This window comes from Erpetoichthys calabaricus, chromosome 14, assembly GCF_900747795.2.
Source record: "Erpetoichthys calabaricus chromosome 14, fErpCal1.3, whole genome shotgun sequence".
Taxonomy (NCBI): Eukaryota; Metazoa; Chordata; class Cladistia; order Polypteriformes; family Polypteridae; genus Erpetoichthys; species Erpetoichthys calabaricus.
The window spans coordinates 95,264,682-95,279,154 of NC_041407.2; the positions used below are offsets into that span (position 1 = coordinate 95,264,682).

At 41.6% G+C, this 14,473-nt stretch overlaps 1 protein-coding gene across 2 annotated transcripts; it reads right to left on the bottom strand.

The window, feature by feature from the left end:
* Positions 1–11,016: 11,016 nt before the first annotated feature.
* On the bottom strand, positions 11,017–13,750 carry LOC114665189 (C1q-related factor-like). 2 transcript variants are annotated; one of them, XR_007933425.1, is made up of 3 exons: positions 13,157–13,749; positions 12,673–12,975; positions 11,017–12,632 (listed from the first exon to the last, which is right to left on the bottom strand). XR_007933425.1 is itself a non-coding variant. In XM_028819615.2 (2 exons), the coding sequence occupies exons 1-2, from the start codon at positions 13,640–13,642 to the stop codon at positions 12,796–12,798; spliced, it is 666 nt and encodes a 221-aa protein (XP_028675448.1). In that variant the 5' UTR covers positions 13,643–13,750; the 3' UTR covers positions 12,656–12,795. The 2 variants fall into 2 exon arrangements, 1 of the variants encoding a protein (XP_028675448.1); XM_028819615.2 differs by lacking the exon at positions 11,017–12,632 and having other exon boundaries at positions 12,656–12,975; positions 13,157–13,750.
* Between the last annotated feature and the right edge of the window lie 723 nt (positions 13,751–14,473).

A 14,473-nucleotide genomic window follows, 5' to 3' on the forward strand; every position in this document is an offset into this window, starting at 1 on the left:
ATGTGTTGATTCTGGTATTCCATACCATATGGCATATAACAGAGACATATGCGTTACACTTGTCACTCCATTAGATGGCGCAGCACAAACATTTAATGAATCCTGTACCAAATGGCATGCAACAGAGACATATGCAATGCATTTGTCATTCCAACAGATGGTGCATCAAACATTTGTAGTAATGCATTTTATTACTGCATGCATTACAAAAATCATTCTGGTAGATGGTGCACTGCACATGTTAATGCTGAGATCTACATTAATTACCAAGACTTCAGTTTGTCTTAGACAGGCAGCACAGATAGTCTAGTTATGAAGTTGTAACGGTCGACCGGAATATGTGTTATGACATATGTGATATGACATTATGGAAATGTGCTATTTGAAATCAGAAGATTTCTCAATACTGAAAAAGAGTGTTATTCTGAGCAAGACACATTAAAGAAATATGGATACTATGGTGTTTTGTCTATGAAGAGAGTTGATTGTCATTCGTTATGAAAATGCGTGATATTCAAGAATAGACTGCAGATGTTCTGTCCAGTTACTTAAGTGACCATAAATGTCACTTAATCTGCCTGTCCCAACTCAAAAAACATGGAAAATGATTGCACTGTACCTATTAAAAGGTTGAAATTGATTTTAGGTATTGAAAGGCACTATATAAAATCAGGCTACTGTTCCCACCATTTGCAGACTTTGTAACTCCAAGTGGGTGACCTACAAGTGTGCAAGTTGTGCAGATGTGGCGATGACTGCACTGTAGCTGTTAAGTGACTTGGGCTGGTGGTCACCATAAACATGTAGTGGACCAAAAACAATGCGGCCCTGATCTTTAATGCCATCTATGTTAAAAATTTCGTACAAATATGCAGTTGGGACATGGCTTACAATAAAAAGGAGCCATAGGTAATAAAACTCCATGCAATAGGAGCAATACGATTGTGAAAACCAAAGCTGCTCTTGACATAATTTGTGAACCCAAATTGCAGCTTCAATTTCAGAAATTCAGTACTTGGGATGGAGGTTCTTAGGGAAAGGCACTCTATAAAATTTGGCATTTGACAAAAAGATCCATTCTAAATGAATGACGCACCTCCCTTTTGTGTTCTCTTTCATTTAAAATTAAGCAGTGTGGTTTAGTGGTTAAGGCTTTGGACTTCAAGTTCTACTAGTGACACTATGTGGCCTTGAGCAAGTCACTTCATCTGCCTGTGCCCCAGTAGGAAAACCCAAAAACATATATATATATCCATCCATTATCCAACCCGCTATATCCTAACTACAGGGTCACAGGGGGTCTGCTGGAGCCAATCCCAGCCAACACAGGGCGCAAGGCAGGAAACAAACCCCAGGCAGGGCACCAGCCCACCGCAGGGCACACACACACCAAGCACACACTAGGGACAATTTAGGATCGCCAATCCACCTAACCTGCATGTCTTTGGACTGTGGGAGGAAACCCACACAGACACGGGGAGAACATGCAAACTCCACGCAGGGAGGACCCGGGAAGTGAACCCGGGTCTCCTTACTGCGAGGCAGCAGCGCCACCGTGCCGCCCCCTATGTATATCCAAGTGTCCCAGCTCTGCAAATATGGCAGCAATTGCACTGTAGCTGCAAAGTGGACTGGCATGAGGCGTTAAATAGAAAGGTGCTATATAAGAAGAGAAGAGTGCCAACTCAGGTCCTACCACTGACTAACTCTGTAATGTTGAATGAGTCACTTAACCTGCCAGTGGTCACATTAAAGAAACCTTACAACCTGGTGATCCCCATGGAAAGGCGCTATATAATACATGTGCTTTCTTGTACAGCATTTGACCGACATTACTATTCTGTTTTAATGATTGCTTTGTGTTCACCTTGCCAATACAAGGCACTATACGAAGTCTGCGGCCCCTCTTGATCAGCTGGGCCAGCCTGTTGTCTTACACTTCATAACCTGATCATCGCCATCTCCCACAGCAGACAATCGATCGGCCTGCACTCCTTCAGCTCATTGTTCTTCCTTTTCAGGTTTGATTGGTTGCTATGGCTGGCTGGTTGCTAAGGCTTTCCAAGCTCCTCCCACACTCCCATCACTCCTGGGCCTTTGTAATTGTAGATGTTGAAATTCTTCTTTCTGTCGGCTTTTATACTTGGTGGTTTTGTTGGCTTTGCCACACACATACCCTATCGGTGTGATTGCAGTGCAAGGCACTATATTCATTTCATGTTCATTTTTTTTTACCACTTTAATCCATTTTTAAGGGCCCGCCTCACATTGTTTCTTTTCATCTACAGATTGATTAAACACTGATAAACCCAAAATGTCACCTGAGCGCACACGGACCTTCAATTCTCCTGCCATCGGGTCCGATCCAGAAGTACGCAGGGTCAGCCAGTTGAGACTCAGACAGGTCTTTGCTCAAACACAGCAAGTCGCGGCTCCCTTTCCCCACCTTCAGGTAGGTCCAAACTGAAAATGTGATGATGGGGTGGTTAGTGATCTCTGGGGTAAATGGGGGGGGGGGGGGTTCAAAGATCAGAGGCGCTCTTTTACCTGGAGCCAGCGTGTTCCCAAAAATGCCATCTCCGCCAGCACAAAAAGACCCTGCTGGAAAGGGAGACAAGTAAAAGCTCAAGTCTGCACTGTCACTTTTGTTTGTGGAGACCAAACACGCTGTTCTGTCCTTTGACCAAATCCTGCTCAAGAATTCTCCTCAGGATTAAAACCTTGGAATTGCTGGGGCTTGGGGGATTGGGCTCCTGACTGAGGACTCATGATCTCCTGTCACTCGAGAGGGACCAGCAATTTGAGTCTGTTGATGTCCCCTGTGTGAATTTATGGGATTCTGTCAGTAAATTAGCAACCTAAAAAGATAAATGGGGTGCCCAAGGGTATCTGAGTCCCACTGCGGGCACTGAAGATTGAGTGGCCCACCCCAACCCATCTGGAGACCAGAAATGACCCATTTTCAAAAGAAACAGCAGGATGTGGACAGATTAAACACAATCTTTGGGTACACCCAGCGCACACAGGGATCTTTAAACTCTATAAATTAAACACACCATTACAGTATACCCTACGGACACTGGGGTCTTTTCACTGTATAAACTGGACACCCTATTATACCTTCCTTGGACACACCCTATGAACATCCATCCATCCATTATCCAACCCGCTATATCCTAACTAGGTCACAAGGTCACGGGGGTCTGCTGGAGCCAATCCCAGACAACACAGGGCAGGGCGCCAGCCCACCGCAGCCCTATAAACACTGGGGGCTTTACACACTTTAAAACAATGCCCCATTGTACCCTTTCTGGGTATGCTCTATGGACATTGGGGTCTTTACACACTTTAGATGCTCCATTTTACCCTCTTTTAGCACACCCTATGGACACTGGGGTCTTTCCACACTTTAAATTAAATACCCTATTATACCCTTTCTGGGCACACCCTTTGCACACTATGGCAGAATAATGACCTGCATCACAAAGAAATGGTCGCTTTGTGTTCTTAACCATTTTCTGTAATCAAAAGCAAGGAACTATAATATGAGATAAAGAATAAAAGCATGTGCATCTAGATATCTTCTAACCTGAAAGCAGAAAGCACAGTGCCCACAGTAATAAAGTGCTGGTGTCAGCCCTGTGCCCACCGGTTGCCAGATAACTGGTCATCATGCCAGTTATCTTTTCACTGGTGCCATTTGCCAGTGGAGCGCTTAAGAGTCTGACCGGCCAGCACTCTCGTGTCCTCTGGACAGCACAGCAGGGTGAGAACTGCTGCCGCCCGCTGGTCAAGTTGGGAAGTGCAGGTGGCAGATCCTACAAAGGGAGAAAGGGCAGATCAGATGAGATTACCAAGCCCAAGCAGTTTTTATATTCGGTTTTTGTGCTCTCTTCAAATACAGAGCAAGTCAAAAAATGATTATGGGAGATGACACCGAAATATTTAATGCGTAAAAATACTCAACCTACCGTATGAGTATAGAAGCAGGCGCCTGTGAAAATATTCAGCTTTTAGTTTCTTGCATTTAGGTATTGTTAACTCGATGAATAACAATCACTGAAGGGTGAATCGCTCAATATTTGCAGGGGTATCACAGAATTGAATAACCTCAGGAAAAAGTTAGTTCGATAAGCTTTATGATGCCCAACTGCCTACGCAAACAAATCAGCGCATTGATCCGTACATCCCGCCAGCCGGTGTTGGGTTGATTCATTCGGGAGCCCAGATGAGTCCGGACAATGTAACGAGGTGGTCTCGTCCCGGAGCACAAGCCCTAAAGGTGAAAGATGACGCGTCTGGCTGTGTGTAAAGGACTCGGCCGATACCAACGTCAGCCTGCCACTGGGGGGAGCCCCTGAGTCTCTGCGTCTGCTATTTCACGGTGTGTGATCGCCGAGAAGTGTCCCGCTGCAGTCAGGATAGTTTTAGGCCTCGGACAGATCCAAGCACTTCAGACACTATGAGGTCCATAAATTGACGCCCCCTTTCTGGAGCCAGTCCCCTGTTTCGCTCTTTTCCTTAAGAAGAAGACGAAAAAGAATAAATTATATGCCGCACTCAGTACGATTAACTCTAAATATTCTTATAGACTCTGAATCGAATAAATCAGATAATTTGTGTAAACTGTCAAAATATGTAATACTACGCGCCTGAAGTTTGGGAGCTATTTGGAGTACTGGCTTTGTGGTCCTGTCAGTGTTATAGCACTAGTACTGTATTATTACTGGTGTACAAAATTGTGATATCTGTACTGACGATACATTAATTGTGACGGAGTTTATGCTCCAGAGGAATGATGCACTCGCCCCAGAAGCGCGAAGAGGTATAAAGTAGTAGTTTGGGTTGCCCAGCTAAGACCGGCTTTGTGTACCCATTGGGGATGGCTGGCTGGCAACCTCGCAGCAGGTACGAAGAGACGTTTATTACATTAGCACGACGGTTTATCCGCGGCGCTGTGGTAGCGCTGCTGCCTTGCAGTTAGGAGACTTGGGTTCGCTTCCCGAGTTCTCCCTGCGTGGAGTTTGCATGTTCTCCCCGTGTCTGCGTGGGTTTCCTCTTACAGTCCAAAGACATGCAGGTTAGGTGGATTGGCGATTCTAAATTGGCCCTAGTGTGTGCTTGGTGTGTGTTTGTGTGTGTCCTGCGGTGGGTTGGCACCCTGCCCTGTGCCCTGTGTTGGCTGGGATTGGCTCCGGCAAACCCCCGTGACCCTGTGTTCGGATTCAGCGGGTTGGGAAATGGAGGGATCGATTTTCTCTTTTCCAAACTTTGGTTTTTGTAATTCTGCTGTTGCTTTTGGGTTTTGGATATTTGATTGTGGATATGGATTTGTCAGCTTTTTAGGCTGCTTCTTGTAGATATTTTTTTTTTGACATTTGACATTTAGTCAATAAACACTAAAATTATTCTGTTAAAGAACATTGTTTTATTATTTAAGATCAGGAATTTTGTAGACCCCCTACAAATTCAGTGGGTTGGAAAATGGATGGATGGATGGACGGTTTATCCTGGTTAAGCTTTTTTAATTTATAATAAATATTTTTTTGCACACACGTTCAGTTTGTTACCATTACTATAATAGTATATTAAGCACAAAAGTGTACCACAAACACGGGGGTGGGGGCGTGGCATGTGGGTGGAGTCAAAAGAGATGCCGCTGACAGGGACGTCACCTTACGAGCCTCAGCGTGTCACAGGTCGCTGAATCCGGCCGAGGCCTAACACTGTCCTGACTGCAGCTGGACTCTATTGGGATCGCTGACAGGAGTCAGAATCGGCCTGGTGGCTTCAGTGGGTAGATGTCGCCACTGCCTCAGAGCTCCAGAATCCCAATGTCCAAGTGATGGTCCAGTCACTAGCTTTCGTGAAGATGGCACCTTCTCCCGTCCTTGTTTGGAGGGGTCGGGTTTCCTATAGGCTAACTAGGCTTCAGCCTAGGGCCTCAAAATCAAGAGGGGCCTACATTCAAATTGTTAGCAAAATTAAAATTACACTATTCTAAAAACAGTGAACACTAAAACATTGAACCAAAAATAAGGAGAAATTCTATGCATATGACTAATAAACAAACATAAAAATGTATTGGTTAAGATCAACGTGTTTGGCTCATTGGGTCTGTTCGTTTGTATATACTAGATTGCACCAAAGTATATCAATGTATTGAATATATTTTATTTAATTTGACAGAAAATATGATAATTTTTATTGCGTATTTTATTTTCGTAGTCAAAGATTTTCATTATTTGAATTTTGTTTCTTTGTAAATGTTGTGTGTTATGTTTGATTAGTTATTGTTACAAGTACTATATATGGTGCTGAGAATAAATGTCCAAATAAGTGTTCTCGACTTTTTTTTATTTATTATCCGTGCCACATTTTTTATAAAGGTTAGTACCAATCACAACATGTTTCATTTAACATATTGATATATATCACAGTAATGATGTATTTTATTATCTCTCATGTAATTTACAAACTTAAAAATGGAAGGTGAAAGGGCCTCATAAGTGGAATAGCCTAGGGCCTCTTTTCATATAAATCCGGCCCTGCTCTGGGTAATACGGTTTTTAAACCCGAAGGCGTTTATGTTTGGGAAATATTTGTAACATGACATTCTCGAACCCAGTTAACTGATTCAGTGCTGCTTACTCTGGCAAAACTGGGCGAGTGTCAGGAAACAGGCCGTGGACAGGGCGACAGGTCACGTCAGGGCGCACGCACATTTGGAGCTGCTAATTATTATAACCTGTAAGTCTTTGATAATTCGGGAGGAAAACGGAAAAAAACACAAAACAGCAAAACGTGCAGACTCCACACCAACAGCAACTGGCCGCGAGGACGGTGCCTCTGTGTTAGAAAAAGTGACACCCGTGAACGGTCTCGATGACAGTGAGAGAGTGAGTGACGGAAACGCGGTGACACCGGGGAGGCCGCTGCTGAGAGAGGCGTCGGCTCCTGCTGCCCTAAAAATAGATTATGCGAGTTGGACGTGAAGAATGAGAAAATAAATCTTTATTGTAGTCATCATTTACTAAAGCCATCACAGCTACAAAGACCCAGAAAGTATAATGCGGCATACTTATATGGTTCTTGTTTTACAGATAACTGAGAATGATGAAACACATTACCATGCGCCCCTATATCTAGCTAGCTATTATGTAGTGCCTTTCATATTTTTGTGTTATAAACTGCTTTTCATTAATAATTTTGACTGACGCCTTTATTCCAAGCGATTTACAACATTTGAGATACGACTGGTTACATTTCTATTTCTAACTGGAGCATAGACAGGTGAAGTGATTTGCTCAGGGTCACACAGTGACAGCAAAGGGACTTAAACCCGCAACTGTAAGGTTTGAAACACAAAGCGCCACTGTGACACACCATCTAGCTGTCTATTATAAAGTGCCTTGCATATCTATCTATCTATCTATCTATCTATCTATCTATCTATCTATCTATCTATCTATCTATCTATCTATCTATCTATCTATCTTTTATATAGTGCCTTTCATATCTATCTATCTATCTATCTATCTATCTATCTATCTATCTATCTATCTATCTATCTATCTATCTATCTATCTATCTTTTATATAGTGCCTTTCATATCTATCTATCTATCTATCTATCTATCTATCTATCTATCTATCTATCTATCTATCTATCTATCTATCTATCTATCTATCTATCTATCTATCTATCTTTTATATAGTGCCTTTCATATCTATCTATCTATCTATCTATCATATAGTAATTCCACCCGGGGTGGAGTAAACGTTAACATTATATAAAGTTGTCTGTTTTTACTTGCATTATTATCAATCTTTAATTTAATATTGTTTTTTTTGTATCAGTATGCTGCTGCTGGAGTATGTGAATTTCCCCTTGGGATTAATAAAGTATCTATCTATCTATCTATCTATCTATCTATCTATCTATCTATCTATCTATCTATCTATCTATCTATCTATCTATCTATCTATCTATCTATCTATCTATCTATCTTTTATATAGTGCCTTTCATATCTATCTATCTATCTATCTATCTATCTATCTATCTATCTATCTATCTATCTATCTATCTATCTATCTATCTTTTATATAGTGCCTTTCATATCTATCTATCTATCTATCTATCTATCTATCTATCTATCTATCTATCTATCTATCTATCTATCTATCTTTTATATAGTGCCTTTCATATCTATCTATCTATCTATCTATCTATCTATCATATAGTAATTCCACCCGGGGGGGGGGGGGGGGGGGGGGGGGAGTAAACGTTAACATTATATAAAGTTGTCTGTTTTTACTTGCATTATTATCAATCTTTAATTTAATATTGTTTTTTTGTATCAGTATGCTGCTGCTGGAGTATGTGAATTTCCCCTTGGGATTAATAAAGTATCTATCTATCTATCTATCTATCTATCTATCTATCTATCTATCTATCTATCTATCTATCTATCTATCTATCTATCTATCTATTTTGTGAATTTTCCCTTGGGATTAATAAAGTATCTATCTATCTATCTTTAATATAGTGCCTTTCATATCTATCTATCTATCTATCTATCTATCTATCTATCTATCTATCTATCTATCTATCTATCTATCTATCTATCTAGTGAATTTCCCCTTGGGATTAATAAAGTATCTATCTATCTATCTATCTATCTATCTATCTATCTATCTATCTATCTATCTATCTATCTATCTATCTTTTATATAGTGCCTTTCATATCTATCTATCTATCTATCTATCTATCTATCTATCTATCTATCTATCTATCTATCTATCTATCTATCTATTTTGTGAATTTTCCCTTGGGATTAATAAAGTATCTATCTATCTATCTTTAATATAGTGCCTTTCATATCTATCTATCTATCTATCTATCTATCTATCTATCTATCTATCTATCTATCTATCTATCTATCTATCTATCTATCTAGTGAATTTCCCCTTGGGATTAATAAAGTATCTATCTATCTATCTATCTATCTATCTATCTATCTATCTATCTATCTATCTATCTATCTATCTATCTATTTTGTGAATTTTCCCTTGGGATTAATAAAGTATCTATCTATCTATCTTTAATATAGTGCCTTTCATATCTATCTATCTATCTATCTATCTATCTATCTATCTATCTATCTATCTATCTATCTATCTATCTATCTATCTATCTATCTATCTAGTGAATTTCCCCTTGGGATTAATAAAGTATCTATCTATCTATCTATCTATCTATCTATCTATCTATCTATCTATCTATCTATCTATCTATCTATCTATCTTTTATATAGTGCCTTTCATATCTATCTATCTATCTATCTATCTATCTATCTATCTATCTATCTATCTATCTATCTATCTATCTATCTATCTATCTATCTATCTATCTAGTGAATTTCCCCTTGGGATTAATAAAGTATCTATCTATATATCTTTAATATAGTGCCTTTCATATCTATCTATCTATCTATCTATCTATCTATCTATCTATCTATCTATCTATCTATCTATCTATCTATCTATCTATCTATCTATCTGTTATATAGTGCCGTTCACAGCTATCTTCTATCAGTTTAATTATATAGCTATCATGTTGCACCTTTCATGTATGTCTTTCCAACTCTTTGTCAATTTGTCTACCAATCCATCTATATATTAAACAACTACCACGAGGTTTATAACAGATTTCTTTTAAATTCCATTTTCTCCATCAGTAAAGTCTGCACCCAGGGACTGCCGTTGAAGACGTGTCCTTAGGCCCATTTCATGTTGTTCTCCAAGAAGTGTAGAAGCAGGTCAGACCAACGTGTGCAGATAACTTAAAATCCAGAGACGTACCAGTCGACAGTCTGCATTAAACTTATGGAACTAGATTACTACCAAAAATTCTGTGTACGTGGGCCAGACATTTAGCAAGTGCGCGAAGGACATTTTAATGGGGGTTTGTAGTCACTGCTGCCTAAAGTCCTTGAACTGGCGCGACAGTTTCTCCGAGTGACATTTGGAGCTCGCGCTACACGTTTTCCACAACAATCAAAGCACGGACGTAGAGGAGTAAGGGCGGGGCTTCGTTCGTATAGCCAATGGGAGCAGTCACTGCTAAGCAGCTAATCGCGAGGCGCGCAACTCACCTCCACACAGGAACGCGCGTAATTCTCTTCATGGCTAACGACTCGGAGCTTCGAAACGGTGTTTCCTCTTTTTAGCCAGGATATTTGCAGCTTGCTGTTGGTGTTGCAGTCACTGATAGACTGTATGGTCCAGTGTGTGGTCATCAAACGACTTTACTTTGAAAAATGGAAAGCAAGGCTTAGGAAGATTCGAAACGTAACACATTTTAAAAGGGGCGCCGGTGGTGCTTGTCTGCAGCAGCAAGTAGAACCCGTGGGCGGAGTGCCCCGATATTTCAAAGAGTAAAGTGATTGTTTTATTATAATATTATGCATAAGCCGATAAACAGAAACAACCAAACGCCTTTTCTTTAAGACAGCTAAATCTTCCAGATCCGGCTCACAGACCGCTACACACGGGCTGTAGGTAATTTATTTGTGGGTAATTTCTTTGGGCTTATCATTTCTCCTGATTTCATCGAATGTCGCTGTGTCAATTAATTTGCCCTGACATTGACTGGCGCGCCATCTGAGACTGGTTCCTGCTTTGTGCCAGTGCTGCTACGACAGGTGCCACCTCCTGACAATCTAACATTTAAATGGTTAAATTGAACCAATATCTAATAAATTGTTTCTCAGATTAAGTATCATTAAAAAATACATCTTTGGTATACGCGTTCACGTTTAAACAGGTCAGACAGTTTAAACAGACTAAATGACATCTTTTGTAAACGATGGCACGGGGTGACTCGGACAGACGAGAACGGCTGATTGGCCTCTCGTTCAGTTCTTGCTGGGCCGGCTTCAGGCTGCTTTTGTAGATCGCTGCTGCGTTGTCGTCGTTCAGAGCAGACGCCATTGTGCGCACAAACCCCAAAGGACCACACTATACGCCTTATTTGCTTTGAATAACACTTTATTGTAAGGGCAGCATACAATGTAAGGCAATCAAGTTTATTTTATATTGGTCACTTCCCACAGATACGTTCATGAAATGCATTATTAGAAATAGTAGCCCTAATGGGAGCAGCCGAAAGAAGAAGAGTAGCACAATTACTAAGTAGGAAAGGCTTAATTATTTTAGATTAAAATTAATAATATGCATACAAATAAAACAGGAAAGTAATTAACTTCGAATAATCTCGAAAAAACTGCTGTAATTTCTCTGCATCAACCTTTCCCAGTTTGGTCCTGGAAATCAATGACAGGAATTTTAGCGTAAAAACGGTGAAATTCTCAAAGAGGCCACTAGATGGCACAAGCGTACAGTGAATGTCCTTTGAATGGAGTCTGTCCGTGTCACAATGGAGTATTAATACAATAGATCTGAGTCAGTCCCTATAGAAGTCTCAATTTAGTAGTTAGATCAGGGTGAGCAAGTCCATCCCTGGTTAGGGGCATCAGGGTTTTGTTTCGTTAGATGTAACAAACAACCCTCAAAATGAACTCTGTGGTCTTTCAATGGATCTTCCTTCCTAAAGTTCCTATAAAGCAGTGAGTTAGTGATGAGGGTGAATGATGAACTGCTAGGCCGAAGCCATCACTGACCCTGCAGTTGGCGTCAAGTGACCTCATTTTAGCAAATAAGAGATCTGGCCAGTCGATGATCTCAAAAGCAACTCAAGCTCTAATGTGTGGCCCAATTACTCTTATTACTTAGTATTTTGCTGACGCTTTTATTAAAACATTTGAGATACAATTGGTTGCATTTGTGACAGGTGAAGTGACTTACTTATGATCACACAGTGTCACTAGTGGACTTTCAATCCACAACTTCAGGGTTTGAATTCCAAAGCCTCAACCACTATACCACACAATAAGTAAATGGGGTTTATAAGGTTATTATGGTCACTTAAATTCTAATCAACATGCAGCAATGGATGTGTTGAACAGAAAAGTCAGGCTTCAGTGCTAGTTTTAATATCTAAAAAAAGATGCTTATCCACCTAAATGAAAGGATGAGTGTGCATCTGGTGGCCATGTCTCTGTCATTCCAACAGATGGCACATCGCAAATATTTGTAGTAAATGCACTGCATTTGTTATTCCAACAGGTGGCACATCATAAACCTTACTTCTGCTTTTATGAATCAAATACCAAATAGCATATAACAGAGACATATGCATAGCATTTGTCATAGTAACATCTGTAGTAATGCATTTTATTGATATAAATTATTGTGATGCACCACCTGTTGGAATGACACATGCTTTGCATTGTATTACTACATGCATTAAATAAATGCAATCCTATAGATGGTGCATTGCAATCATAACCACTGAGGTCCTAGTTGATTATTTAGGTTTTGACCTGTCGTAGATGGGTAGCACAGCTAGTTGTAGGTATAATGATATGGAGCAATTAGATAAGAGGCTCCATCACAGGCTTGAGGTATCAATGGACTGTAAGATTAAACCCTGTGTCCTCCCTGGCCACTTTTGCCCAGCTGAAGGTTCCTGCTGCTGTCTCTAACCAGATTGGTTCAAATAGCAAACCTTTAACAGATGGACACGTGTCTTGGTTCAAATAGTAAACCTTTAACAGATGGACACGGGTGGACACTTTGATTTCCTAACCGGCATTTGCACAGACAGATCTCAGAGTCTGCTACAGATTTTGTTCATAGCCATCTTGTGCTCCTTCAAGCAACCTTTCCTTCTAGTCGACAAACAGCAGAAAGCCGGAGAAGGTGCTGTACCGATTGATACTGTCCTTGAACACTGATCCTCCATCAAGCTGGATGTAGACTTCATCCCCTGCAGCCAAGTGCAAGATGGCACTGTTAGCCACGGTGTCAAACTTGGCATTCCCATCCTGTGCAATGCCACTGGCAAATACCTGAAACGACAAAGAAACCACAGCATGCATCAAGAGGTTGAATGAATGGCCGTGCATGAAGTGGGAATGCTGCTGGCTGTCCAGACGAGTGTGGTACAAGAATACAGGAGTAGGAAAGGGCTGCTCAGGGAGCAGCTGCCACCTTACTCTTTTCATGCTGACAAGTTGGATGGCCACTCACCTTTCCATTCAACATCAGGTCCACCCAGGTGCTCTGCTCCGCATTGTTCTTCAGCACATGGTATGTGAAAAAGTAGGTGCCAGCTACCTTGCAGATGAACTTGCCAGTCTTTGAGTCATAGCTCTCTCCCCGGTTTGTGATCACATCTTGAAATTTAAGAACCGTAGAACCTGAGAAGTGCTCATTCAGGGCAGCGTAAAATGCGACCCAGTGCTGAGATGGCTTCTCCTGTTCACCTGGCAAGCCAGGCTCCCCTTTCTGTCCACGGGACCCCAGTGGGCCAGGAGGACCAGCCTTTCCAGGTGGTCCAACTTTAACGTCTGGGCTAGCCGCTGGGCCGGTAAGTGGGATCACCAGGCCATTCTTCAGAGGCTGGCCTTCGGTGCAGGAGGGGTCACAGACGATTCTGCAGCCTCCCTTGTCTGTGAGCGTCCCTGTGGCCATGAGCACAGGCCACATGGACAGAAGCAGCATCACGGTGTCCATCGCTTACCAGTCTGACGCGGGTTCTGCCAGGGCTTATATCTGATAGTCTGAGAAGGGCTGGGCTCACTTCCTTCTACTCTCAAGAAAAGTGCGCAAGTAGCAAAATCCATCAGTGCTTAGGGAAGTGCTGCAGCTCCCCTTGCACAATCCCCCTCTTTTCTGCCATCTATAGAAGTTTCACTTCTGACAAAGCGTTGTGTGCCGAGGACAAGGCTGGCAGAGACACCTGGCACTCATGATCACGTTGACAGGAAATCGAGATCTGCAGTATGCGGAAGAAGGAGGTATTGTGACAGAGCAGGGTAAAGATGGTCACTTAATCAAGGCGTTATTTAAAAGAAAAAATAATTGCCTTGTAAAATTCATTTGTTCGTTCGTTCGTTCATTCCTTCCTTCACCCATTCATTTGCATTCTGCTTTCCCAGGTTAGGCTCAGCATTGCAGCACACCGAGCTGGACTGAGCAGGCCTCCCAATCCCCAGCAACACGTCAAGTGTGATGGAGACGGGAAGCGGCAGGTAAGAAAGGTCGGTACACACGAGGATATCAAAGAAAGGAGTAGGAGGAACACTGAAAGTCCAATTCAAAGATGGGACACAATGTATTGTTTTTACAGCGGGTAATGGGGGCCCATCTACCACTGGTGGTAGTCAAAAAGCGGACAGAAGCCGAGCAACGCGCCTCGAAATGACAGACTGGGAGAAGCAGGCTATACAGGAATGCGATTGAGAGAGGAAACGCCTGGAAAGAGAGGTCGAGACACACAAAGGACATCAAACAAAGGCATAGGAGGAACCCTGAGAGTCGCGTTCAGGGATGGGAAGTGCTGTA

Bases quoted from the DNA above. Each gene is read 5' to 3' on its own strand.
- LOC114665189 (XM_028819615.2), bottom strand. From the start codon at position 13,642: ATGGACACCGTGATGCTGCTTCTGTCCATGTGGCCTGTGCTCATGGCC. The intron at 12,976-13,156 runs GTGAGTGGCCAT...TTGTCGTTTCAG, and splicing joins ACCTGATGTTGAATGGAAAG to GTATTTGCCAGTGGCATTGC.